Source organism: Xiphias gladius, chromosome 10, assembly GCF_016859285.1.
Source record: "Xiphias gladius isolate SHS-SW01 ecotype Sanya breed wild chromosome 10, ASM1685928v1, whole genome shotgun sequence".
Lineage (NCBI taxonomy): Eukaryota > Metazoa > Chordata > Actinopteri > Istiophoriformes > Xiphiidae > Xiphias > Xiphias gladius.
Genome location: NC_053409.1, coordinates 20,420,384 through 20,446,344, shown reverse-complemented (window position 1 = coordinate 20,446,344; position 25,961 = coordinate 20,420,384). Strand labels below are relative to the sequence as shown.

At 41.1% G+C, this 25,961-nt stretch overlaps 1 protein-coding gene across 1 annotated transcript in view; it reads right to left on the bottom strand.

Annotated features, from left to right (window-relative positions):
- Positions 1 to 25,961, bottom strand: part of dnmt3ab (DNA (cytosine-5-)-methyltransferase 3 alpha b) — a 40,267-nt gene that overhangs the window by 5,396 nt on the left and 8,910 nt on the right. The window contains exons 4-18 of the mRNA XM_040136987.1: positions 23,988 to 24,339; positions 18,572 to 18,618; positions 16,373 to 16,519; positions 9,481 to 9,580; positions 9,100 to 9,332; positions 7,874 to 8,032; positions 7,482 to 7,589; positions 6,339 to 6,495; positions 6,003 to 6,149; positions 4,447 to 4,491; positions 4,009 to 4,088; positions 3,688 to 3,800; positions 829 to 1,012; positions 637 to 721; positions 7 to 152 (exon numbers count right to left, since the gene is read on the bottom strand). Coding sequence (XP_039992921.1) covers positions 7 to 152; positions 637 to 721; positions 829 to 1,012; positions 3,688 to 3,800; positions 4,009 to 4,088; positions 4,447 to 4,491; positions 6,003 to 6,149; positions 6,339 to 6,495; positions 7,482 to 7,589; positions 7,874 to 8,032; positions 9,100 to 9,332; positions 9,481 to 9,580; positions 16,373 to 16,519; positions 18,572 to 18,618; positions 23,988 to 24,339 — 2,103 coding nt within the window. The remainder of the gene's footprint in view (positions 1 to 6; positions 153 to 636; positions 722 to 828; positions 1,013 to 3,687; positions 3,801 to 4,008; positions 4,089 to 4,446; positions 4,492 to 6,002; positions 6,150 to 6,338; positions 6,496 to 7,481; positions 7,590 to 7,873; positions 8,033 to 9,099; positions 9,333 to 9,480; positions 9,581 to 16,372; positions 16,520 to 18,571; positions 18,619 to 23,987; positions 24,340 to 25,961) is intronic.

Below are 25,961 nucleotides of genomic sequence, written 5' to 3'. Positions count from 1 at the left end.
ACTCACGTGCTTGCGTGTGACGTTCCTCACATCGCCAACATACATGATGCGACCCTGATGCCGGACAATACCCACGGTGATGGAGTCTTCACACACTTCGGAAGCTACGTAGCGGTCTACTTGGATCCCAAGTTCTTTCAGCACCAGCAGCCCTGCACAGGACAGGGTAGAAGATCAGAAAACAGAAAACTACGGACAAACCCGAAACCAACGAACTGTGCACGATAAAAAGTGTCCACTTAGACTGATGTGAAGCTCTGGAGATGTCTCTGACTAAAAGGAAGAATGTTAATAAATAATGAAAATGATGAAAATGACCTTTCAAATCCTCCATTTGCAGTATGCTGTGATACCATTCATGTATTGCCTTATTAAAATCTTACAATGACTATGATGGTATTATTATACATTGGTACTGGAATGCATTATTTTGATGTGTTTGTCCAGTAAGCATATGATCATGACATAAAAGTAAACTGAAAGGATGAAAAATTATTTTTTTCATTTTTGTGTGACCGAAATTATAGTGAAAATGTTGCATTTAGTATAGAAATGGAGCATATGGTGTAAATTGATACCAACAGAACATTTCATACAGACTTACAGAAAAAGGGAGAAAAGGGGTTCTTGTCTAACCTGTTGCTATGCCGTCAAATAGTGACAGGACACGAATGGGCTTCCTCTTCTCCACCATGACCGGGGGGTAAAGCTTTGGTGGATCCTGATATACAACACCGAGAGAAAAGGGAAGGAAAATGAGAAACGCGAGAAAAGGACTCCTCAGTGGGACAGTTGGTGGGATTTATCGCCTAGAGGTGCATTACTCACAAAATCCTGTTCGTGATTATTTGCAAAGAAGTGCTGGAGACGGTTGGGCCAGTCAGTGCGACGTTCCAACAGACCAAACACACCCTTCTGGCTGCACATATAGCAGTTCCACGGGTCCTCTTTGATGGCAGCGTGGGCCGCCCCTTGGCCAACGAGGAGGTTGACACACTCCACACAGAAACACCTGAACACAGGCCAAGGAAACTTATTACCACAATGAGTGATCAGTCTTATTATGTCTAGTAGAAGCTATGATTTAATAGGGTTGAGTGCAGTCACAGTAACCTAACAGAAGTTTACATTTTCAAAACAAATCTACCTTATAGGGAGCCCAGCATCGTCATCCCACAAATTTTGCTTCACTCACTGTGATCTGGCAATGCCACAGATGCATTTGTTTGAGGCATGTCATTGAACACATGTTTGGTGATATCGCATATTTTCCTTATCGTCAACCAATCCCATTAAAATACTGAAACCAAAAAGCAATACATCTTCTCCTTAGCTGTCCAAATTTAAAACACACAAATGAGTCACGCTGTCGTGCTGGGTGACGCGTTCCTTCATTACAGTGAGCGCACATATTGTAGTTTGCTTGAGTTTGTTGATCTCACGTACACCATCTTGCTGCTGTAAGTGCTCACTAGCACAACAAATGTCTTAATCCGCGGCTGAAAATCATTCCAAACGAATGCACTGTCTTTAGTCCTATATGAGTAATGTTTGCTAAAAAACTACAGCGCCCTGCTGTTTTAGGAGATTTTCTTGAAAAATGAAACCATATGTATTTGTGGCCCGTTTTTTAAAAGATGGATCTAGTCAGTGGGGCTTCGGACTGAGAATCACAGAATAGAAGTTTAGTCAGAAAGTATTAAGAATTGAACGTTGAATGGTTTTTCGTTTTTTTTTTTTTTTTTCTCAGTCTTTGTTTTATACTTACAGGGCCTAAATGGTTTTGAATGAGGTTTGGTAGTTTTGAGAGGCAGCACGTTATCGTCAAAATGTCATACAAATGTCAAATGCCATCATCGTAACACACAGCGGACAATTGCTTATTGTTTGGTCCAACACGGATCTGACAAGGCTCCGTCTGTTCTCCGTGGTATTTTTCTAGGCTTGAATCTCAGTCTGACTGTGTGAGGATACTTTATCAGACCATTTCTTTATAGTTGGTCTATTCAACTGACATAAGACTGCACTTTTTATAATATTTGTGATCAGCCGCTTCTCCGCTGGACCTCCTGTGGTTGTGCCTGACATCACTGCTATGAGATTTGTCACATCACTAAAAAAGCCTCCATTGTGTGTTCAGCATGTGCAATGATGGCACAATCCTGCTATGTGTATTGAAAAGCAACTGTACATTGGAGACAGGGGCATACAAACTACTGATCTGTATAAAGATGGTGTCTTTATGTCCTATGGATATTTATTTGAACAGTTTGGTCTTAAGGGTAAAGAACATTTATGGAAATATTTACAAATAAAACAATGTGAACGTGATGATGATATGACATTACATAGATATTCAGACTCCTATAGGACTCCACAGGAAGAAACTAATGAAAGACAGTTTGTGCTGGAAGTGCAGAATGGAAGTGGGTCAAACTTACGTTAGTGGAAGGTTTGGTTCAGTAATCCCTTTGACTCCTGATGCTCAGATACCATACTATGTCAAAATGTGCTTTTTCCGTTATTACGATGTATATGCTTACAGCCTCCATAATTAAGTTCTGTGTTTGAAAGATTGGGTAAATGCAGAGATACATTAATATCCTCCGAGTTCATGCTCAGTGGATTAAAAGGGCATTTGGCCCTACAAAAAAAAAAAAATCAAAAAACTGCCTGTTTAGATTTCAAGTATAGCTAAGAAGCTCCCGTGATGCGATATTTTTTCTTTTTATGTGGACCGGGTCTCTTTCTTTTGTATATATGACTTATTTTTATTCATTTAAACAGCTTACTTTTTTTATTTCCTACACCGTGTCTTGTAATAGTGTCTATAGTATTCTTGTAACCCTGAAATTATGTAAAGATCTACCTGCTGCCATTTGCTTTCCATTCCTTTAAAATTTATACAAACTTATACAATAAATTGCCAAAGTGCCAGAGAGGACCGGGCCTTTATTTCTTATATCCCCCCCTTGTTCCCCAGTTCATGCAAACTCAAAACTTCCTCCACGTTTACCTGTTGTCTTGATAAATTCACTACTAAGTCCATTTCAAGAGCACAAACTCCATCAGCACAGCTAGAGTCACGTCAGGTGTTCCATTTTTGCCTTTTTCCCCCCGACGATCTTACCACGCGACCATGAATGAACATCAACACGTTTTCACATTGAAAGCTCCCATTGTAGGTAGGCCTTTAATGCCGACAAACTTCAGGAAGTGCTGACTTTTGTTTGTTGTCAATTAGCATATGATAACACTTTTTTTTTCTGTTAAAAAAGAGAAACCCGGGAGCCGTAGAGTGGTGAGTTCGGCTCAGTTGTTGTACTGATGGAATTAGTGCTGTGGAAATGTACATTATACTAAGTTTATCAAGGGACTTGCATTAGTAGGCTACAGGTAACTCCACCTCACTCAATGTTTTTTTTTTTTTTCTTTTACCTGGCCTTTATTTGGTCAAGACTCGGCTGTTATTTGAATGCCAGCTTTGATATGAGAATTTACAGTATGTAAAAAAGGGAATGAGCGATGTACAGCTTTTTTTAGATACAATGACACTGCCCACAACAACACACTAATATATTGCTTTTTTTTGGACAAAAGATGCTTTAAAATACAACTTCACTGTAACACAGACTGCCATGATATACATTACCCCCGTCACACGGCGGAAACCATTAGAAACCTCACCGACAGCAGTTGTTGTTTCCGCACATCAGCACCTCTCGTCCCCCACAGCAGATAGTGCAGTATGACTGGTAGCCATCGTCATCATATTGATATGCACATTCTAGGAAGCAGTTCTGTGAAAATAAAGTAGTGGAAAGTCGGTGAGCAGTTTGACATGTTTAAAAACCCAAACTTTATGGGGTCACATCAGGTGCTAATTATGTTCAGCTCATTATTAGCTTTGAAAGGAGCGGTGATTTTTATTGTAGCACTTCATAGCAGTTGGAGTCTTTTAATAACCGGTATCACAGCAGTCTTTTAATAACCGGTATCACAGCTTACCTTACAGCTCTGGCACATTCCTCCAGCAAACAGTGGGTGCTCAAGGCTAACATTCAGACTGCCGCAGGAGATACAGATGTCTGTGGAAAAAGAAGTGCAGCAAGTCAGCGTTTAACAGGCGGAGGTTAGAGAAGTGTGAACACTCTGCTGCTACACACTCCACTGAAATTATTTGAACAGCTGTGTTGCAGGTCTCGATCTAATGAGCTTAGCTGGTATGTTTGGAGAAAACACACAAAGGAGCCAGCAAGGCAGCAAAAATCATGGAAATGTTATTTCTTCTTCTGTACTCTATCATTCGTATCAACATAGACACGTACATTTCTGCTACTTTGCTTGTCAACAACAAGGCCAAGTCTAAAGCGTCTAGGTGTGCATCCCTTGAGAGGCCCCCTAGTGCTGCTGCAAGGTAGGGCACGCAGAGGACGCACCACTTACCCTCTATGCTGCGGCACTTCTGTCTCACGTCATAGACAAGCCGCTCTGAAAATACAAAAAAAAAGGTGGGAATTATGAGAAATGTAGGTTAACACAATCTGCACTAAACATTGTATTTGTCAGGTCAACAATTCAAAATTTGTCTCCTTTCATCTTCCAAATTTACAGTTGTTTTTTCTGTTTTGTTTATTTATTCCAATGGATCAAAAAAAACCAACAAAAATTACAAAAAAAAATCGCCTTAAATTTGACACAGGGAAATATTTATATTCAAAACAGATCATCTCAGAAACAATATAATTACAAATAATTGTCATGCAAGTATCAGTGTAAACCCAAAACTAAATTACTACTGTAAATGGTCTTGTACTTTGTGTTTATGCATGAATATCAACTGCAAATACATTTTTTTAAAATGTAAATACACAGTGAAGTTGTACTGATTCAAGACCATGATTGTATGGTATGGGGGACAAAGTATTTAAAACGTTCTTGGTTTTCCTAGGTTTGAAACCAGTGGGAACTCAATTCTAGGTATTCATATTCTAAAGAATGGAAACTGCAGTGGAGGAATATATCTGTTTTGGTAGTTTGCACTAGGTGTGTTAAAATAACAAAAACAAAAACAGAGGGTCGAATTTTTTAATTTCATTGTTTATACTGCACAGTCCACAGTGGAATATTAAAATAGGAAAATGGCTAGGCTAGGGTATCTGCATGCTCCCTTCACTCTACACAAATTGAAGTTACTAGCAATCTTTTCTGTAAAAGGAGACAATTTTTGCAACAAGCTGCATTTGCAAATGTTTCTATGACAATAAGAGATACTAATGGAGCCAGCTAATAAAATATTAGATGTCAGTTTACAAACCTAAGGGAGATTATGTATATTTGAAACAACAAAGGCCCTAAAACTGAGCCCTGTGGTACAGCAAATTCTAGGAGGAGCTATTATTATAAAAGAAAATATTACAAAAAGAGAAACTTCTGGCACCAGTCTGGCATTAAATCCACTCTGACGTTTTTTTGTGCAGGGAAACCAGAGCATTATTAGCAGTACAACTGAAAGTTTCAATAAATCCTTCAGTAGTGTCTTTTCAGCTAAAAGATCTTGTGAAATAGTTCAGTTTAGGGCCGGAGTTGGATAAATAATCAGATGTTTATGAATAGGATTTGGGATTTGGGACCAAGAGTGTTAGCGGGAGTACATAACTGGTAAATGTGTGAGAGAGATAAATCTACTGTATCAGGTACAAAAACTCAGGTATTTCTCAGCCCTGATGAATGACTCATTACCAAAACATCCCACAGTAATATAGAAGAATCACAATTGGGAATAAACTCAAACAAACATTTATTTATTGTCTTTGGAACAGTCTGAGCCTCTTTGCCTGGTCACATCATTTACTTTCATCTTAAACCTGTCACTCTAATGGACCCCTTGTCCAAACACTTATTCTCCAACCACTTACTCTGATGTAGAACTCTGCTGAGTCCTCGCCAAGGGAAACAGGAGTTCATGACTCCCGTTTAACCTAATAAATGAGGCACCTTACCTCTTGTCCTCTCATCAATGATGTCCTTGACCTTGGGTTTCTCTGCTGTGCTTTTGCGGGGCTTTTTGGCTGGAGGAGGCGTGTAGGCTGCTGCTTCTGGCTCCACCCACATCTCAGGGTACACCTCTTTGTATGGGTTACGCTCCTCTGGGGTGCGGAACATATAAGACAACTAATGTTACACGCGGCATTATCAATAATTAAACAACATGCTCAATTAGAGAAATTTGAAGGTGAAGTGGTGATGCACGCGGGACGTTTTCACACTCCCAGCTGCTGACAAACTGAGATACAAGGTTAAAAAATCTGAGCTTCATTATGTTGACTTCCTCTTACCCTCTGGTGGCTCTAGGGCCTTGGGTCCGGTGGGTTGAAATCCTGTCCTAGCCCAGTCAATCATCTGCTTGTTCAGCATTTCCACTGATTTGGAGGTTTCTGTCTCATCACTGTCAGGGCAGGCCATGAAGGCTTTGCCTGCCCGGCTGCTAGCCACCTATGAATACATTAAAAACATGTATGATTTAGGTTTTTCCTCAGTTAATCTACAAAAGAGATAATCTACTGATTGAGTGTGGCCAACGTCTCAATTGGGACACAGCCACATTCTATCCCGAAAACAGAATCTTAATTACGTTTTTATTAAGATTTGAGTGTTTCTAATGAAAACGTGTGATGGCATTTTTTTCATTCATTGTATTTTAACTCAATTTGCACTTTACGGTCTTGTGTTTCTGTTTTTTTAATCTGTTTCTTTTTGTGCAAACTGTAGCACGGAAGGACCGCTATTTTGTTTCCACGTTAGAATGAGTATTGTACATGGAGAGAATGACTTGTGAATTACCGGGTCTGCTAACGATGCTAATTGCTGAAACGTGGTTCACACCATTCTATGCACTGGGTATGAGAAGCCTCCAGATGCTCAGGGAAGACTTGTGAAATATGCCATGTGATTTCTTTGCAGAGAATTAAATAAGAAGAACTAATTCCAGCATGCAAGTCCCTATAAAACCATCATTTTGTGACCTTTTTATTTCTGTTCAAGGGGGGATTAAAAAAAGCAAGATATGACTTGTTAATTTGTGTGTTTAGAGGTGTCGGTAGGTATATCGGTGAACTTTGGACAGAGCCAGGCTAGCTGTTTCCCCCTGCTTCCGGCATTCATGCTAAGATAAGCTAATCTTCTGTTAGCTCTAGCTAGATTTTTTTAGTGTACAGACGTAAGAGTGGTCTCAGTCTTCAAAATAAGTACATTTCCTTCAGCTGTTCCTTTTAAAGAAGTGAAAACAACTGTACAGTGCTATCGACCAAATTTCCTTCTTCAGTTAAAAAAATCAGCCGTACAAGCACTTGTATCTATAAAATTTTCTATAATAAAGAGGCACTGCTGTTATATAATTTTTGAGGCCTATGAGAGTAGTTTAATAGGCTAATTTTCATGATAAAATTCTAGACTTTGAATCCCACTGCTCATCTACTCACCTGTAGCACTTCATAGATGGCTTTCTTGTACATGGGCTGCTTGTTGTAAGTTGGTTGGTGAAAGGCATTATTAAAGGAACTTAAAGGCAGGAGTTTCTCTACACAGACCTGTAAATGCACAGAAAATGTAATCACTGATCACTGCTTTGGGGGCATTAAAATATAGTTATTTTTATTAGGTACAAGTGTCAACAGATTAATGACTTATGTTTACAGTAGAAAAGAGCAATTGGTTGAACAAATAAAACAAAAAAAAAGCTTATTACAACGTGTGTGGTTGTCACTATAGAGGGACGTCTGTTTTGCTTAAATCCTGGTGAAAAAAAAAACAAAAAAAAACAAAAAAAAAAAAACACCTGACAGCAATGTTAATGTTGGCTCTAAACACTCACCACTGAGAATTTTCCATCTCCAAACCACATCACCCATCTGGTTCCCTCGGCAGCTCTGCTCCGTCTCGTTATCCACCAGGATACGATGCGGCCTGGCCACCATGAGAACCCTCGCAGCTTCCCCCAAACCAGCTCGCCGATGCCAAAACCACGAGCGTCCTTCAGCCAAAATAAAAGACAAATCATCCGCTCTGTATTAACTTTTGGGCTTAGTTGTGAAACCTTTTTAAACACAGTCTCTCAGTTTTTTTTTTTTTCCCCCCACTTTGGGACAGTAAATTTAGGTTATTTTTTATATAAGATTTTTAATCCAACAAAATAAAATATTATATAATAATGATAATTAAAGGTGATTACTTATAATATAAATGAGGGCTGCAACTAACAATTATTTTCATCATCTGTCAATCACCCAGTTATTTTCTCAATTAATCACTTAATCGTTTTGGTCTATAAAATATCAGAAAATAGTAAAAAATGATCATCCCAATTTCCCGAAGCCCTAAGTTATATCTTCAAATTGCTTGTTTTTTTCCCTCAACAGTCCAAAACCCAATTTTTAACCTTTACTATCACAAGACAGAAAAATTTTCTGCATATCAAGTAGTCAATGAATTGACTAATTGTTTCAGGTCTAATATGAATAACAACAGAAAATCCTCAAACTCAATGCATAAACGAGTACATTTAACATGTTAAAATTAGTCATTTCCTCTTTAAATTTCCCATTAAAGGGCAAGTTTGCTGATTTTACACATCGTGTCTGTCTACTGATCTCGGGGAGTAGTGCTACACGAGTGAAAACAGTTGTATAAGTAAGAGTTCCATACTTTATGTATATTTACTTTAGTATTAAGTTTGTATTTAGTATATGCTTGAAGCTATATATTATTTCTACTGAGGAAAATACACCAACCAACTTCAAGACACCAGTTTTTCATGCTGCAGCTTTACATCAAAGTACATCAACTGCATCATTTTATACATATTATAAACATTTCACCAGAATTCAAGGTGACATATTTGGCATCGTTGTATACTCTGGCTGACAGCTGTATAACACCCCAAGTAAATAATTTCCCAAAACATGAATGGCTACTTGACTCCACAAGCATTAACCCTGGCTGTAAACCGAATCCTTTTTCCAACAGAAATATCTGTTGGAAAATCATGTGAGTCCACAACTGGAAAATAAGCAGTGTGAATAGGGTTCAAAATGATCTTACCTCATACTCGGGCTCAGTGTCTGCAGACTTGGGGAACGTCTTGTCTCCACCTACGATGGAGACAGGCTCAGGGGTCGTGGCCACAGTGGGGGAAGCTGGGTCAGTAGGCTGCTGCTGCTGCTGCTGCTGCTGCTGCTGTGGCTGCGGCTGCTGCTGCTGCTGCAGCTGCGGCTGCTGTTGCGGCTGCTGCTGCGGCTGCTGCGGCTGCTGCTGATGCGGCTGCGGCTGCGCTGCTGCTGCTGCTGCTGCTGCTGCTGCTGCTGACTGCTGGCTGCTGTGCTGTTGCTTTGCTTGTGTGTGGCTGTGATGCTGTGATGACTGTTGATGTGACTGTGTGTGACTGAGAGTGTTGTGTGACTGAGAAGGCTTTATTATTATTACGCTTTATTATTACCTCTTCTTCCTCTCTCTCCTTCTGTCTCCTTCCTCTCCTCATTCTCCTCATCATCGCATCTGACATCAGTTTGGCCTTTTTCTCTGCCTGAAACACAGTCCAGTGACAGCAGAGATAAAGACAGGGCTTTTCGGGATGACGTGTGCAGTCACTGAGTTTAATGATGAAGAGTTTTCATCCAGCTGAAAAAGTAGCTTTTCTAAATATAAAGACATACTCATGGAAATAAGTCAGGAAATACATCAAAGAAGTAAGAAAGACGGAAGATTACAAACAGATATGAGCAAGCATTCAGTGCAGTCTTTTAGTTCTTGACGGTGTTTGATAGTCTTGGCTATGGACACAACTTGGTACTCGAACGTCTTGAGGTTTGTTAATCAGCCCTTCAAGCGTCCATTAGCTGGGTCTAAACATGTCCTGAAATGTCTTTGTAGAGGACACAGAGATTAAACTGATACCAGCTTCTCATGTGACTGGTGGTATGACAATAAACAAATGTATTTTGCAAACTGTCGCACTGTTCCTTGAATTCTTCTTTTTTTCTTTTTGTTGGCCACTTTGGGGCAGAGGAACGACAGCATTGACAAAAGACCAACTTATCAAGATGTTATGGCAAATGTGTTTACAAACAGTTACTTACTTATACACTAAACAGACACGAAGCAACATTAGCGTTTGTTTGGAGTCGTGATTCGGGCCAAATGGTAGACATTTAAGTCCAATATCCACTTTGGTTTTGTTTTGCTCTCCACCAACTCCTGAGGGAAAACCCCGTTCTTCTGCTACTAAATGCTCCACTATATTTACTAGCTAGTCGCTAACTGGTCTATCAGAGGTATTTGGTGAAAAAGGCTGCCTGCTGCAACCGGAAACAACGATCATGAGAGGGATCTGAACCAGAACAGTAGTTTTGCTGGCTGTAAAACCAAAATGATGAGCTGAAAGATGCTAAAATGTGTCATACGGCTGAGGTTAACTGCAGAGTCTGTTGTTTTCGCATTACACACAGTCACCATGACCCACGGTTTATATAAGAAATACTGATTAGTGCAATGTTAATAATAATATATGCGTTATATGGTACATACTGGTGCAACACACCAGAGACTGAAGTGCAATTTTATGCTCTCTTCCTGGCATGGTACTGCCATGCAGGACTGTCGGTAAAACTGTATTATCACCAGGTGCAGCGTAAGTAGAGGCTGACAGTGTTTTTAGCCATTTCGCTGGACAACTTCTCTGCTGCATACCTGCAGAATCTTGATTGTGGGAGTCTGGACGCCTTTGTAAACACGTCTTTATCTCCGCCTGTGAGGCCCATTCATCAGCAGCCGTGTATACAGTAACTCTATAGTGTCCATAACTGCAGCGGAGAGTTCACTGGGTTTGTGGTACCTGACACTGAACCGCTAGGTCGATCAGAGAGGACGAGACGCAGCCGGGACTTAAGCCTCTCACAGTAAATCCCCAACAGCTGCACTCGTTCTGATGTCTCTCTCTCTCAAACACAGACACGGTAGGACCCACATGCTAACTTTCTTCTCCCTCTCTCACTCTCTCTTCCTTTCACACACACACACACACGCGCGCACAACACACACACACGGTATATATCTGCAGTCCCATATGTAAACACGTGTTAGTCATACTATAGGCTCCACGTGAGAGCAGTGCTGCACAGCTGTGCTTACTTTCCCCAAGTCTTTCTCAGCTTCTCAGGTCTCACACACACTGTAAATGTCCAGAGCTGGACTGAGTGTGTGGGAAGAGGAGAAAAAAGGCAAGCAAGAGAGAGACTGAGAGAGAGCATAGCACAATCCACAGTCCTCTCTCCCAGTGTGACTCGTAAACAATAGCGCCTTTAAGGGGAGGTGGTGCCTAGACGGCGTGGGGAGGGGAATCTGCGCAGAAGAGTAAAAACATGTGCTCTTCAATCAAGAGGCTCTGCTGTGGTTTATAAATATCTGTACTGTAGTGCTGGATGGATGGTTCAAAGCCCTTGGCCATATGTGTTAGGCCTCTTGGCTCCAGCGCAAGCACACTGGAGTTAGTGTTCGACAGCCTGCTTGGATGTGGGGTTCCAGATGGTAAACTGCAAAAACTAACAAATGTCAATTAAACTGCTAAATGTGTTATGTGTATGGGGAGAAACAATCTGTTGTGATATTGGCATGTGAGGAGAGCAGTCGCTGGTGCAGTCAGAAATAAACGCACTGACTGAGGGTAACTGCAAAGCAAGCTTCTTCATCTCTGGCGACCAGTAATCACAGGTATACTGGGATATTTGTAGATGCCAATAAAGCAGCTGAGCTACTGTTACTGTGCACATTTTGGTGTGTTTAGGGTCAGACTGTCTCCAGGGTTCCTTCTCCTCGGAGCCAATGAGAAAGTGACGCTGAAAATGCCAGTGGGGGGAGGAGAGAAAGTACAGTGGCTATAAGAACCAGATATTTGTCTCTGGACTTCTTCCCAGTTGTAAATGCCCCCTTTTGGGGGCCTCACAGTGTGTGTGCAGCTCCACCAGCAAGACAGGCCCTCCGAGTCTAAAGGGGAAAATAGGAAAGGACGTAGCAGAGACACAATGCGGTCTTTATCATTTATGCACGCCTGCCCGTCACTGACAGCTCAGAAATACCACCACTTATATCTGCTGTCACGCTGTGCTGAAGACAAATACCAAAAATGACAGCAGACATACTGTGGATGTATAAACACAGGAGAGCAAATGTGTTTAAACAACCTGTTAGTGGAAACATCTCTACTTTTTCCCCCTTGGAAAAAATGTTATTTATGAATACAATGGAAAACCAACCTTAAGTTACTGTACTTACAGTAATCACGGATTTTGTCAGGGATAAAGTGAAAACAGAAGCTCTACGGGTGCTGGCAGAGTGCAGAGACATGTTGGGCGCACAATAAGGGATAATCTGACTTAGAGGCTGTGCAGCATGATACCCTGAGGGCTCAAGGGGTGACAGAGTGCACTGGGAGGCAGAAAAAAAAAGAGACGAGATATTGGTCTCTGGGGTGTGGAGATGAAACTTTAGTATCCAATCTGGGCTGTACTAGTTAACCAAGAGGTCACGTTTACTGTATAGCTAGTACTGAGATAGCACAGCTATCCAAGAATGTATTATAGGGTTGTTAACTTTAGGAGGAAAATTTCTTAGTCTCAAAGGGTCAAAGAGTCAAAAATGCAGTTGTTGGGATGAAACACTATGATGCATAAGCCCTGAAAGCTTGCACGTTAAACAGGGACACAGACAACGAGCCTCAAACAAATTGGATATCAGAGAAAAAGATGTTACAGAAGCAGGAAAGGTGGTGTTGAATCAAAACAAACAAGCACTCTACAGACTCTGATTAAAGATAAAAAGTTAGGTAAAGTAACTGTCACAGAACATTACTTCCTCACACAACGTGGCAGCGAGCCTTTGAAGCACCACAAAAGAGTTTGACCTTTGAATGCAGTAACGCAACAGGCAGGAGAGACACGGCAGGGACTGTTTAGTGTAATTGTTTGATGGATTATGCAGTTAGATATGTCTTTAGTGCAAAGACCTAAGCTTATCTGCTGAGCGAGACTGGGGACAAATAGCAGAAACTTCCTTTAAGTCATGACAGGTGTAGTTAACTCAAGATGCATCAGATCAAGAACGCTGCAAAAGCTGATCCTAAACCTGGAAAAAGGCTGCCTTCAAAGTGGAAATACAGTCTGAAAATGCACAAGTGGCAGGTTCTGTTGTGCAGCAATGTGGCTACTGCATTCATTAACCTGATTTTAGCACAGATCCCTACAAAGGCAGTGTATTTCATGAGTGGCCTTGAGGGGGGGGGGGGGGGGGGGGTCACACTAAAAGAGGCCATCTGGTTCTGATTGTATTGTGTCCTTTTAAGAGATAATTAGGAATATCACAGAGTCAGCTATGAATACATAAACAGAATTCCCCATGAATCCACAAGTGGAGTTGTTAAAAAATGCCCCCTGAGGAGGCTGCTTGGTTTACTCCAAAGATCTTTAAAATCTTTTCAAGCTATCCAATTACTGTTCTTATAGTAAATCTATGTCCTGAGCCAAACAGAACAAAGTGCACGATGATAGGAAGGAAAGGGATTTGAGGCCTACACAACAACTTAACCTGTTTCCCAGTTGAATGTTATGTAAGGCAAAATCATGCTGGCTCTGAAAAAACAGCATTATTTTTAAGGTACATGTATTTGACCTAAAAGACTGATGCTACCCTGACATTTCTAGGCACTGCTATGAAACAGGAAATAGTTTCAGCACATATTCACCCTACGGGAAAAACTTTTTTCAAGCAAGCAACTTTTTCCCAAACAGGCTAAAGCCTGTTCACTCTTCCTTTTTTAAAGAGACGGTTTCCCTTTAAGCTGTGCAGAGCAGATGGTCCACAACAACTCTCGTGGAAATACCTGAAGTCAGCATATTCCCCTCGCTATAAGCTGGCTAATCAGACATGCACACTATCCCCCCGTGTTATCAAACAAACAATGCAGTGCACATACCCATACACGCCAGCGCGCAACCCTCATAATCCAGTGTGGGGCTTGAGTTTTTTTCACCCCCACTCTCGGGGTAGAAGAGATCGCTTAAAAAAAGAAAGCATGAACATTTCTTTGTCTGGGAATTCAGGGTCAGGTGATTGCCGACAGGAATTCTGGTTGGCTAGAGAGGACTTGCAAAATGTTGGCAGTGAGCCAAGAGGCTGTCTTGCAAGCAGGGCTGGAAATTTGCTGCAAACCTCATCTTCACCCTCATATCCATAGCACAGAGTTCATTTCCATAGCTGGGGGAGGGGTCAGGAGAAGAATAGGGGAGGGAAACGGAGAGGGAGAGTCGGAGAAGTCCACTGTAACACAAAGCACATGAAAAAAGAGAGATCCTGGAGAAAGTGCAAGATGGCAGTAACCCTTTCAGCCACCATGTCCTCCCTGCTGCAGGAGCATGCAACAGCAAAATGCTCTGTGGCAAGAGGAGAATCCAAACCGAAGGCTATGCATCGCATTACTCCTAAGGAAAGGGCTTTGATGCCAAAACAAAGTCTTTGTGCAAATTAGATCAAAGCTTGCAATACGCCAGATGAGAAAGGGGGAAAAAACAGGCACAGTCACAATTTGCATCTTGCAAATCCCCTTAAATCTCAGCCTAGTATAGCCATTTGTTCAAGAAAATCCACCTCTGTTTGGAAAATGGAAACTGCCTACTTGCCTCCTATTTTACGACATTTCGCTTGTGGGACTCCGGCATGTCCTGCTAATTTGGCAATATTTCCTCCCTGGAGACATTTTTATGGCCGCTCCCCAAGCCTTCTCCAGAGGAGAGCAGAGAGGGGCGGTGGAGGCAGAAGAAATGGAAGACCCCATGTTGATACTACGGAGACTCCTCATTATGTAACAGATGAAGTTGCTCTACAACAAATTACTACCAGAAATCATATTTAACATGAAGAAGTAATGAGTGATGTGGGGAACTTTGCATTTCTACAGATTTAAGTCATGCTGGGTTAATGTTTCACAAAAGAGCTCAGAGTTTGGATAAATTGTGACATTTGCTAGGAAGCAGGGATGTGTGGTCATGGATGCCGTAAAAATACCTGCACGTTTTCAACAAACCAGTCTCACCACAGGATCCAAGATTTACGCAGCAGCTGTTCTGGTACTTTTGATCATATCGCATGATCTTCCACGGAAGATTTTTGCATTTTGCTCAGTCGTCATGTAATAATGGTGTCTTAAAAGTTGAGATTACAGTTTCTTACTGACCTCGAGCTTTCGACTGATAAAACTTTTTTTTTGGATCAAATATTTGTACAAATTCCATCCGAAGATCATGTGATACGATCGAAAGGTCCACAACTGCTACTAAGTGGACTTTTGGTTTCCATGGTCAAGAATACACTTACAATCTTAATAACTAAGCTATCATGGATGAAAAGTCCAATGACTTTTGCCACAATGCTACATCATGCGGCAGGATGCTGCGTTGGCCAGTTTCGATGCTTCCAAGTACACATTCCTGGTTCATTACTTTGTGATGTGAACGCTGTACTCCTACTGCTTACCTCCTAATTGTCATGATTAAAGATAAAATGATTGCTCTAATGATAACTTTCCAGAGCAGTAAAATCTTTCCTCTTGAAATTATGAGCAGTCTCAGTGTTTTGCTTCATACTCACGGATCTGTTATTCAAACTGGACTTTCTTGATTTTTTTTTTCATGCTGGGCTGGTTGTGCTGGTACCGTCTCTGGATTATCCAGATTAAGACAGATGTTTTTTTCTTGAAAGAGATGTTGCTGTTAAGTATCACAAATTTCTAATCTCAAAACCTTTGCGAAAAACCTTGCTAATGGCTCGCTATCATTAGGGGTAAAAGGTAAATTAAGGGTGTGCCCCTGGTGGCCTAATCGTTAAGGCGCATGCCATATAACCACAATGTCCCCAGTTTGATTCCAGCTTTTTTTAGCCATTTGGGTGAACTGACCCTTTAATCTAGAATAATTTCGCCTCAGCTTCCAGACATCAAAAGCACTCCGAATTATGCAACTATAAATTTACAGCAACATTTTCATCCATGTTAGGAAGCATGAATCATGTCAAAGCATCAATACAGGTGTGTTCACCGCAGATTCCTCCTCTGCTGATATAGACTAGAACTAAGCCGGGAAACGCAGGACTGAGCCAATGGCCCTGGAAATCCACTGAAATAAATGGTACCTTCATGAGATATCAAATGACCCATCAAATACACTTGGCCGTGAATACACCACAAGCCCTATCTTTGACCCTAGCAGCTTTAGTCCGAGCCTGTCGCTCATCCTGCTGTCTATGGTGGCTGGGACAGAGCTGGGGTACTCACCTCCATCTTCCACTTGGCCAGCCACTCCTCTCTGGTCCGCTTGCTAATGTAATAAGGGTCACCAGCCTGGAAGGTTATTCTGGGCATGGGCCTCTGACGAAGGCTGATCTCCCAACCAACTCCCCCTCGCAGCCTGCCTCGACCTCCCTGTTTAAGGTGTTAAAAAAAAAAAAAAAAAAAAAGTTAGCTACTTGTTTTTGACTCTTCCTTTAAGAGTTTCACTCATAAGGAAGCATCCAGATTTTTAGTAAATCTGTGCATCCAATCTGTCACTAGAGCCTGTTTGACAGACTCTAGTTAACAAATGAATAATTTGTAGGTGAGGCGATGGGATTGTCTAATTTCTAAAATGATGATGACTCACATGTTGGTGTGCTGTTTGGTGCTACCAGCTTGTGATTGGTCCGGCGGCAAGAAGTGATGCCACATTGTCTAATCACAACTCCCTGGCAACAGTCTCAAGGTCATCGGCACCAACTGATATGAGGAGCTCCCAAGTGTATTTGATATTTCAAATCTATACACCATTAGGTACCATTTCTTTCACAAGTCCAAAGGCAAGAGAAGTGATCAGTTTTTCTAGACCTTGGGGATCGGCGACTGTACCAAGCTTCTAGTCTAGCGATGGTGCAGCTACTTCTTTACTTTTAGTGCAAGCTTTCACTATACATTTGTTTGAGAGCAGGTGGTAAAAGGCTTAACACAGAAATAAACTCAAAGGATTAGTTTGATATTCTGATACTTCAATTCACTTTCTTGCCAAGAGTTAGATGAAAACATCAATACCAGGCTCATATCCGTCGGTTCAGTATGAAACTGGAGCCAGCAACAGGGTAGCTTAGCTTAGCATAAAGACTGCTCACAGTGGGAAACAGCTAGCCTGGCTCTGTCTGAAGGTAACACAACCCACCTGCCAGTACCTCTAAAGCTCACTAAGTAAAACATTATGTCTTGTCGGTTTAATCTGTGCAAAACCAAAGTGTAAAAACAAGGTGCAGTGTTAAAGGAATAGTTCAAGATTTTAGGAAATATGTGTGTTTGCTTTCTTGCAGACAGCTAGATGAGAAGATTGATACTACTATGTATGCAAAATATATAACAGGAACCAGTGGCTAGATAGCTTAGCTTAGCATAAAGACTGGACGCACTGGGAAAAAGTAAGCCCCGCTCTGTCCAAAGGTAACAATATCGATCTACCACCACCTTTAAAGCTCCCTAATTAACATGTTGATTCTTGTTTGTTTAATTCGTATAAATCAAAAGTGTAACCCCAGCAAGTTACTGGTCCCAGCCAAGAAATAGTCCGGCACACAAGCCCTCTTAAAATGGACAACTGTCGTTTTTCCGCTTCGGTTTTTGTATGGATTAACCAAGCGAGATATAACATATTCATTAGTAAGATTTAGAGGGGCATGTAGGAGGATTTTTCATTATCATCAGACAGAGTCAGGCTAGTTTTTTCCCCCCATTTCCTGCCTTGATGTTAAGCTAAGATAACAGGCTCCAGCTTAATATTTAACAGATAGTTATGAGAGTGGCACCAATCTTCTCATCTAACTCTCTCCAAGAGAGCAAAGAAGTTTGCCTTATTTCCCAAAATGCTGAACTTTTCCTTTAAGAGGGCTTATGTACAGGACTATCTTTAGACAAAGCCAAGCTAGATGTTTACCCTTTTTTTCCAGTCTTTATGCTAAGCAAAGCTAACTGGCTGTTGGATGTAGCTTGGTACTTACCAATAAATTGTATCATCTAACTCTAATTAAGAAAACAATTCATTTTATTTCTCATAACGATAAACAATTCTTACCCACATTCCTACAGTCATGCAAAACAACAAGTAAACCTCCCCTCATCAAACATACAACCTGACCTACAATAAAGAATAAGTAATAAGACAAAAGAAGGACATTGCTATAACAACACTGGATGGACTAACAGTTTGACAACATACCAGTATGTTTCCAGTGTTGTTCCAGGTATTTTCTATTCAGCATTTCTGCTACAAAAAAAAAAAATGTCCCTTTTCAAGTCAAGAAAAGCACTTTTGCTTCTGTTCAATCTGCACCACGACCATCTATCATGCTGGCAAGTAAGATAATTCACCCAAACAAAGGAAGCTACAGCCCTGGCAAGTGTGAAAGACACCTCAAGAGTTACATCAGTCAGAGAACAAAGACATGAACAGAGCAGAAATCTCACCTCGGTCTTGACTGCATCACCCCCGTCCTCCTCCTTGTGCTCCACATCTAGAAAGGAGACAGCGACACAATGGATGGCCTAAATCATTCATAGGAGAGTGGAAACTGGCCACATCGGTTATCCCTGTATCTGTGTTAAATTTAAGTGGCCTCTCATTCATCAATGGACCATATGACACATTTATTAACCCAGATTGTTAAGCTTGCCTTCCGTATCATCCCGTTAACAATATGTTAAACCAAATTAAAGTCAAATTAATAAATCTTCCTGAGAGATACTGGCTCTGGAAAACTCCTTATGCATGCTCAAAATCGTTCTGGGATCACCGGCGCTTGTGCACTCAGGTGCCATAAGAGGGTTTGATGCAACCCAGAGGGTTTGGAGTGGCTGCCCAGGTTATGATGAGTGTGGAGAGGGGCCACATTTATTTTGGCAAATGTCACACTTCTGACCTTATATCCCCCCTTCATGAGACACACAGCTGGTTGCTATTAGCATTACCCCACCCACGCTGCTGACACTGAGCCGTAAAGGCAACAACATACTGCTTCACTTCTGTGACTCTGGGGCGGTATATAATCTTCCTGCCAATCTCCAAAGCCTCAAATGCATTGAGACAAGAATTTTGCTGCTGTTGAGTTATGTAGAAGTGGATAGCGTAGAAGCTGGTATTTGTCCGCGTTACTTGGAACAGAAAAAGGTGGTAGAGCCTACAAAAATGCTGAATGTTGTGCCGCGACTAAAGTGTCAAAGTAATTACTTTACCCAAGTATTCAACTTAAGTACAGTTTTAAGCCACTTGTACTTTGAGTTTAAAAGTTCAATCTTGACCTTGGAAAACAGCAATTGATAAAATGATCTTACCTCAATGTCAATTTAGTAGCTGTTGTGTTTCCAGGATTTTGATCATATCACATGAGCTTCATCGGCGGATGGGGTTTTGCCCAGAAAATCTAAACTTTTTCTATGAGCGCTTTAAGACATTTGAAGCGCTTTACCACATGGACAAACATGTCGTCCCCTAATACAACCATGACAGCTAAGCAAATGCCATCTGCTGATGAAAATCATGCAATAGGACTGAAAGCTCCAGAACTTTGACGTTTGCGTGAGATGGTTTTGTCAACAAATTTCTACTTGACGAGTTCTAACTTTTCTGCTATATTATACTTCCGTTACACAACATTAGAGACATGTTGTTTTTTTGTTTTTTTTACTTGACTGCGTTTATGTGACAGCTATAATTATTAGAGACTTTTACCTGGTTAAACCAATAGAAAAAAAATGAAATGATTAATTGACTGATCTTTTCAGCTCTAATGATGACTGCTTTTACTTGTGATACTTAAATATATTCTGTTGTTTATACTTTTGTACTTTAACTTACACATAATGTTGCAGGCAGGACTTTTACTTGTATTTGAGCATGCTTAATTAGCAGTATTGCAACTTTTAATTAAATGAAAGACCTGCACGCTTCATCCAACATTGATTTATAATAATGATCCCGAACTCTTGAATACTATCAGTACTTTTCTTAGAAAGAAATTATTTGCACAGGAAATTAGATGCCCAGAGGAAGTTGCAAAACCAAAATAGAGAGGTGCAGCAGCAGGGTAAAGATTAACAAAAATAGCACAGAAAACATTTGGTGAAACATGCACTGAAACCACAGTCTAATAAAAATGTCTTAAACACAATAAAAGCGGCAGTTGGGATTTCCCATTAACTTGGCCATGATTTAAGATCTGGAGGTCTACAACAACAAGGGCATGTTATTCATTCTTAAACAGCATTGTTTGCCTGTGTTCAGCAGAGCAGTGAGGGGTTAGCCAGGGAGCATGGATACCACCCAAATGAAACATGATTCATGAAAGTGTTTCACCCGCAGCAGCAGAAAAAGAGGTAAGGAAGCCGGAATTTGCTTCATCACAGAAGCTCAAACCAACACCTCTGGTGTTAATTTCACAATGATTAATTTGAAAGCAAACAAGTGTTTCTTAAAGTGCCCAGGTAAGGTGATACGACGCCAGTGGAGTATACACACATGATTTAAGCAGCTGTGCCCTAAATTTGCGTGATGGCCCAGCCTGAGTAAACATGACTATCTGCGTAGTCGAAGCCCAAACACTATCATAACACTTGAGCCCTGAGAGGCCACGGACAACTTTTGATGGCATGTTTTCTGCACAGCCAACACTAGCTTGTCAGTGAGGTACCCTACAGACCTGTCCAAACAATAGTCTGCTCTCTTAGCGGCCTCTTCAAGTTGGTTCCATGTGTAGCTGAGCCCCCGTTCCTCCCTCCCCCCTTGCTCTTTTTTTTTCCCATCACTTTCCTGGTCTTGTCGTCCTCATCGGGAATAAGTGACTATATAACAAATCATTGAGGCGGTGCGGACTTCCAAGGTCATTGGGTTTGTGAGGGGAGCTGGCTAATGTTGCCCACAGAGAGTATACCTTGCCAGTTTGAGCGGGTTCCAGCTCTCATATTGCTGGAGCTCAGTTCCACTCCAGCCGGGGCTCAAATCCTTCCTGTGCCCTCCAGATGGATAACAGAAACCCTGTTTAGCCGACTATCGATCCACCACACTGCCCCCCCACCAAGGTCTCTCCTCTCTAGGTTGAATTTACATCAACAGTCCCTCTATTCAAACTTCAGTTCAGTCACGGCATTAATTTCTCCTTGCATGTATATCTTAGTCCCAGTCCGATTTTATATTTAGTACTTTACAGTAAGGTAAATCTATACATCATGCAGGTTCCACAGTGTGTGGTGTTTTGCATTTCTAAAAGACTGTGGACTCAGTGCAGACCTGTAATCTGAATATTTGTAAGAGGAAGTCTTTTCTTTGACTTTGTGGCTAAAACTGCTCATGCTGACTACTTACCGTAGTTCCTCTTTCGATTTATTACACTCTGCTGTTTGTTGCCTCCGTTGAAATTGTCAAGGGACTTTAACTACAAAGGATCTGCAACTTGTAACTGTAACCTAGCGTGTCTTAGCCAGCGATTTTATGTTGTATTTTCATAAAGTTGGGGGACTGAAAAGAGAAGCACCAGAGGGTGCGATACTACTGACTTCTAGTCCCTGGTATGAATTTTGCTCCAAAAATCCGTGGTCCTATACTTCCTATAATGCAACCCAAAAGCATTGTTGTGTTAGACCCTCTCTGATGACATCGTCAGGGTTATTTTCTCAAATTTGAAAAAAACCAAAGACTTAATACATGTTTTCACGGGCTGTGTAATACTCATTATTACTGGAGGAAAGGCCCATTAGCAGCTTTTGTAATTTGTCCCCTAAAAACTTAAACATTATCCAGTCAGTTTCTCCTGCCTCATCTCGCTTTAATTCTACATCCTCATTAAAAACAAAGCACTGTGCAACATGTGAGTATTAAAACTAACCATTTAGCTTATTTAAAAAAAAACCAACTATATTTATGCAGATGATAAACAAATGAAATTGATTTATGATTAGATTTAGTCATGCCCTCTATGTTCACCACTGTGTCATCATAAAGCTGAGCAGCACTGGATCCATCACTCAGAAATCTTGTTCTGAGCCATTTACACCAAAAGCAAACAGGGTTATCCCTGGTTTCTGCTTGGAAGTGAAGTAACAGATCCTAGAAACACAGACCAGGTGAATACAGAGTGCAGACTCAGTTTGTAAAGAGTTCTGGGCACGACGCCATCCACCTGGCAGGGCCTCCGACGGGGAGGCGGCCACAACAGAGACCTGCCAGCTCCCAACAGAGACTCGTTGCCAGGAGACGAGTCGCTCCTCCCCTGGCTTTATTTACTGCACTCCTCATCAAGGTCATAGCCGGTGTCTCTGCGGCCGAGAGTGGAGCGAGAAAGACACGTGGCTGAGTTAGAGAGAGATGGGACTGAAAAGCAGACAGTGTGGGGGGGGGGGCTTAGTGATATGGTTAATCTCCATCTTGAACTGAAAACTACCTGTCAGCGCCGCTCTCTCCCAACAATGCCCCTCTGATTTATATAATCATTATATGCTAATTTTATCTACTTCTGCTCTGCGGCTGGTGCAGATTCAGTTCTGTGCGACTAAGATTCAATTTAAAATAGTTTATTGCAATAAAAATGTGGACGGTTTGCATTTAAGCTAGTTATTGTAGTTTACGTAATAATGCAGTCTCGGCTAATAGTCATTTCAAGTCATTTAAGTTATTATAATTATTTTAGGAAAAAAATATGTTGCTGCATTTTGCATTAAAACAAGTGATTGTGACGTTTTTGTTCTTTAAGAAGCAAAAGCTTTAAAGTCATGCTTCCATTCCTGTTGTATTAGCTGTTAATGGGCTTTTAGTAACAAAATTCACATAATTAGGGCAACTAATGATTATTTTCATAATCTGACATCTAAAGTCTTGGTTTACCATTTTGTCTATAAAACATAAGAAAAATAGTGAAAGTGAAAGAAAAATAGTAATTGCTTAAATCCCTGGGTGACAATTTCCTAACGAGTGTTTTTTCTGACCAAAAGTCCAAATCCCATAAATGCTCATTTTACTATGACCTAGGACAAAGAAAACCAGCAAATATTCCCATTTAAGAAGCTGAAACCAGAGAATGTCTGACATTTTGGCTTTAAGAATTACTTAATGACAATTAATTCTGTATCAAAATAGTTGCAGATTAATTTTCTGTCAGTTGACTAATCAATTTTTCAACTAGTCGTTTCAGCTCTACACAAAAAAAAAAAAAATTATTACTTCAATATTTTTGGGTATAGTTACAATCCAGAGGCAAACCATTCATAGAACTTGTACCTACACTGAATGATATATTATGATAAACTCTTAGGAACTAAAACAAGGTTTTCACATTTAGACTTGCTGAGGTCGCCTGCTCTTGTTGCTACGTTATATCTAACATGGTGAATTTGCTTTTACTCTCTGTCTTTTGCACTGGAGCCGCCTGTTTCTCCATCTTCACTTTTGTCTTGGTCACATGGTGACCACAGCACATTCAAATGTCAACTTGTGACGCATAGTGAAAGCATTTGGTAATCCACACCGAGAGATTCAGAGGAAATAAACACCAGTGAAATATAGCATGTAAACATTCGGTATAATATGTATAATATGAATATTACAAGTGTAAACATTCTAATTATGTGTAATTTACTCTGCAGAAGTAATATTCACTAGTGCCTTTTCTTCACAGCGCTGCTAAGCAGCATAAACGCAACACTTTTAGCCTCTGTGTTACTAATCCTGGCAGTGTCAGTGCTATACTCTGTGTGTGGAGCTGTGTAGAACCACTCAGTCTGACATCCATTTACAGTTCATTACTCAACATCTTGTACAAGTCACACGCACGTGACTTTTCCTCCTAGGGCAGTTCAAAAGATAGCGAAGCTGAACAAGCAGATGCCAAAAACTCACATTTCGTTGGGCGCTCCAGTTTCCGCCTCCCTCTTTTCTTTCGCGGTGTCGTCAGGCTGTCGTCCTTGTCTTTGTCCAAGTCCTGCTCTTCCCGGCTAGGCAGGAATCCGTTCTCCTGGGAAGGGCTCAGGCTCTGACCCTGGGAGCTGTCCTCTGCCCGACAGGAGGAGGGGTCTCTGGGGATCCCGTTCTCCACTTCCCTCCTCTCTTGTTTGGGGAAGCAGGCGTCCGACGTCCTGTCTCTGTGCCCACCCACGTCTCCATTGTGGACCTGTGCCATGGACGGCCTACCCACCCCAGTGTAGCTGTTGCCCACACCCACACCATCTTTGAGAGAGCCACAGCTCTCAACCTGCAGGCAGGGGAAGAGAAGGCTGCAATGTTAACATCCTGACACTCTATCAGCTTTATAGATTGCTATTTCTGTATCAGTATGTTGCAATTTTAAATTCCGGAGGTGTACAGTGGTTTTGTGCCTGCCAGCAGATATGACATGTTACTGGATATAGTGTAGCTGTCTGCGTAAAAATGAAACCTCTCAGGACTTAGAACAATTCATGTAGCACACTCGAAAAAAGGTCACCCGAGCAAGTAACAATGAAACAGCTGGCATTTTCAGTGAGGATAAGCAATCTTCAGTCTTTGCTGGCTAAATAGGCTATTTGAAAAAAAAAAAAAGTCAATTAAAGCATTGACCCATTTCGTATTAAATAAGTTTAATTTCACCCCTTAAGCCTCCTCAACTCTATGTGGACAGAATCAAACATGTAGCTCAACTTCTACACTTATTCGTCAGTGAATTATGGCCATTTCCCATTTAGCTCTGTTAAAACCAGAGTTGTAAACTTCAAAGCTGTGGCTGGTGAATCTGCTGTACAGCCTTTAACTTGGAAACTGAGGAAGGGATTACATTACAGTTCATCAGGTACACTACTGAGCTTCCTGTAGTCATGCATTCATCATTACAGCAGCATGGAAATATGTGAAGAATGTTGGCTGTTTGACAACGGAGAAGTTTTTCTCTCCATCCAGTTTGGAACGCCCAGTTAAACTATTTCATTCTATGCAGAGGAGTAAATTCAAAGAGAGCTGACCCATCTAAAGCTGCAGATTAAGTTTCAGCAGCAGACATACAGTTCTTATACCCAAAAAAGCACCCACTGTCTTAGAAGACCTAAAAAAGATTTCTTTCAAATCTAAGTGTTTGAAGAAATGTGTTAGTGTCTCTGCTGCTGCCTAAAAATAGCCGTGAAAAACACACTTTCTCAGACAATCCCATTATTGGATCACTGGGAGCAGAAAGTGGAGCATGTCTTGTGAGATCAGACTGTCAACACTGATGAGAGCAGCGCTGAAGCTTTCACCTCCTGCAGACGTAGGTAAAGCAGTTTGCATTGAAGGCAGGTGACAGTGACGCCTCAGGAGGCGTCCGTCTGTCAGCAGACCATATTAGCAAACACAAGATCCTGTGCTGGAAGCTAAAAGGTCAAATGTAATATGATTCCTGCAAACTGAATAGGTAAACACAATGTGAACTATCTTTAATGTGACCCAGAGGCCTAGAAAACGTCCGTGTAACGAATACAATTCAGATTATGTGGGAGAGAGACACAAAATAAACTTCAGTGAAAGTTGTACTGTATCATAAAACAAAGATGCATCAAGCCAAAGTTGGTTTTTAAGCATTGCTCGCAGGCCACAAAACTCTAAATGACTTCATTATTCTAGTAACTGAGAACAAATTAACAGTAAATGTTGAACAGTTGCACTCATACAAAGAGCAGCGCTCTAGTAAATCTATTTGACACAATCAAAACATTGAATCAAAACAACGAACCCACAACTCAGACAATATCAATATTCTGAATCAAGTTATAACTAGAAAAGGGGAGTCGCAGTTGAGTTTGGGTTTAGGCCAGTACACATACACACAAAAGCAAACACACACGGACACAAACAGAAAGTCAAACACAT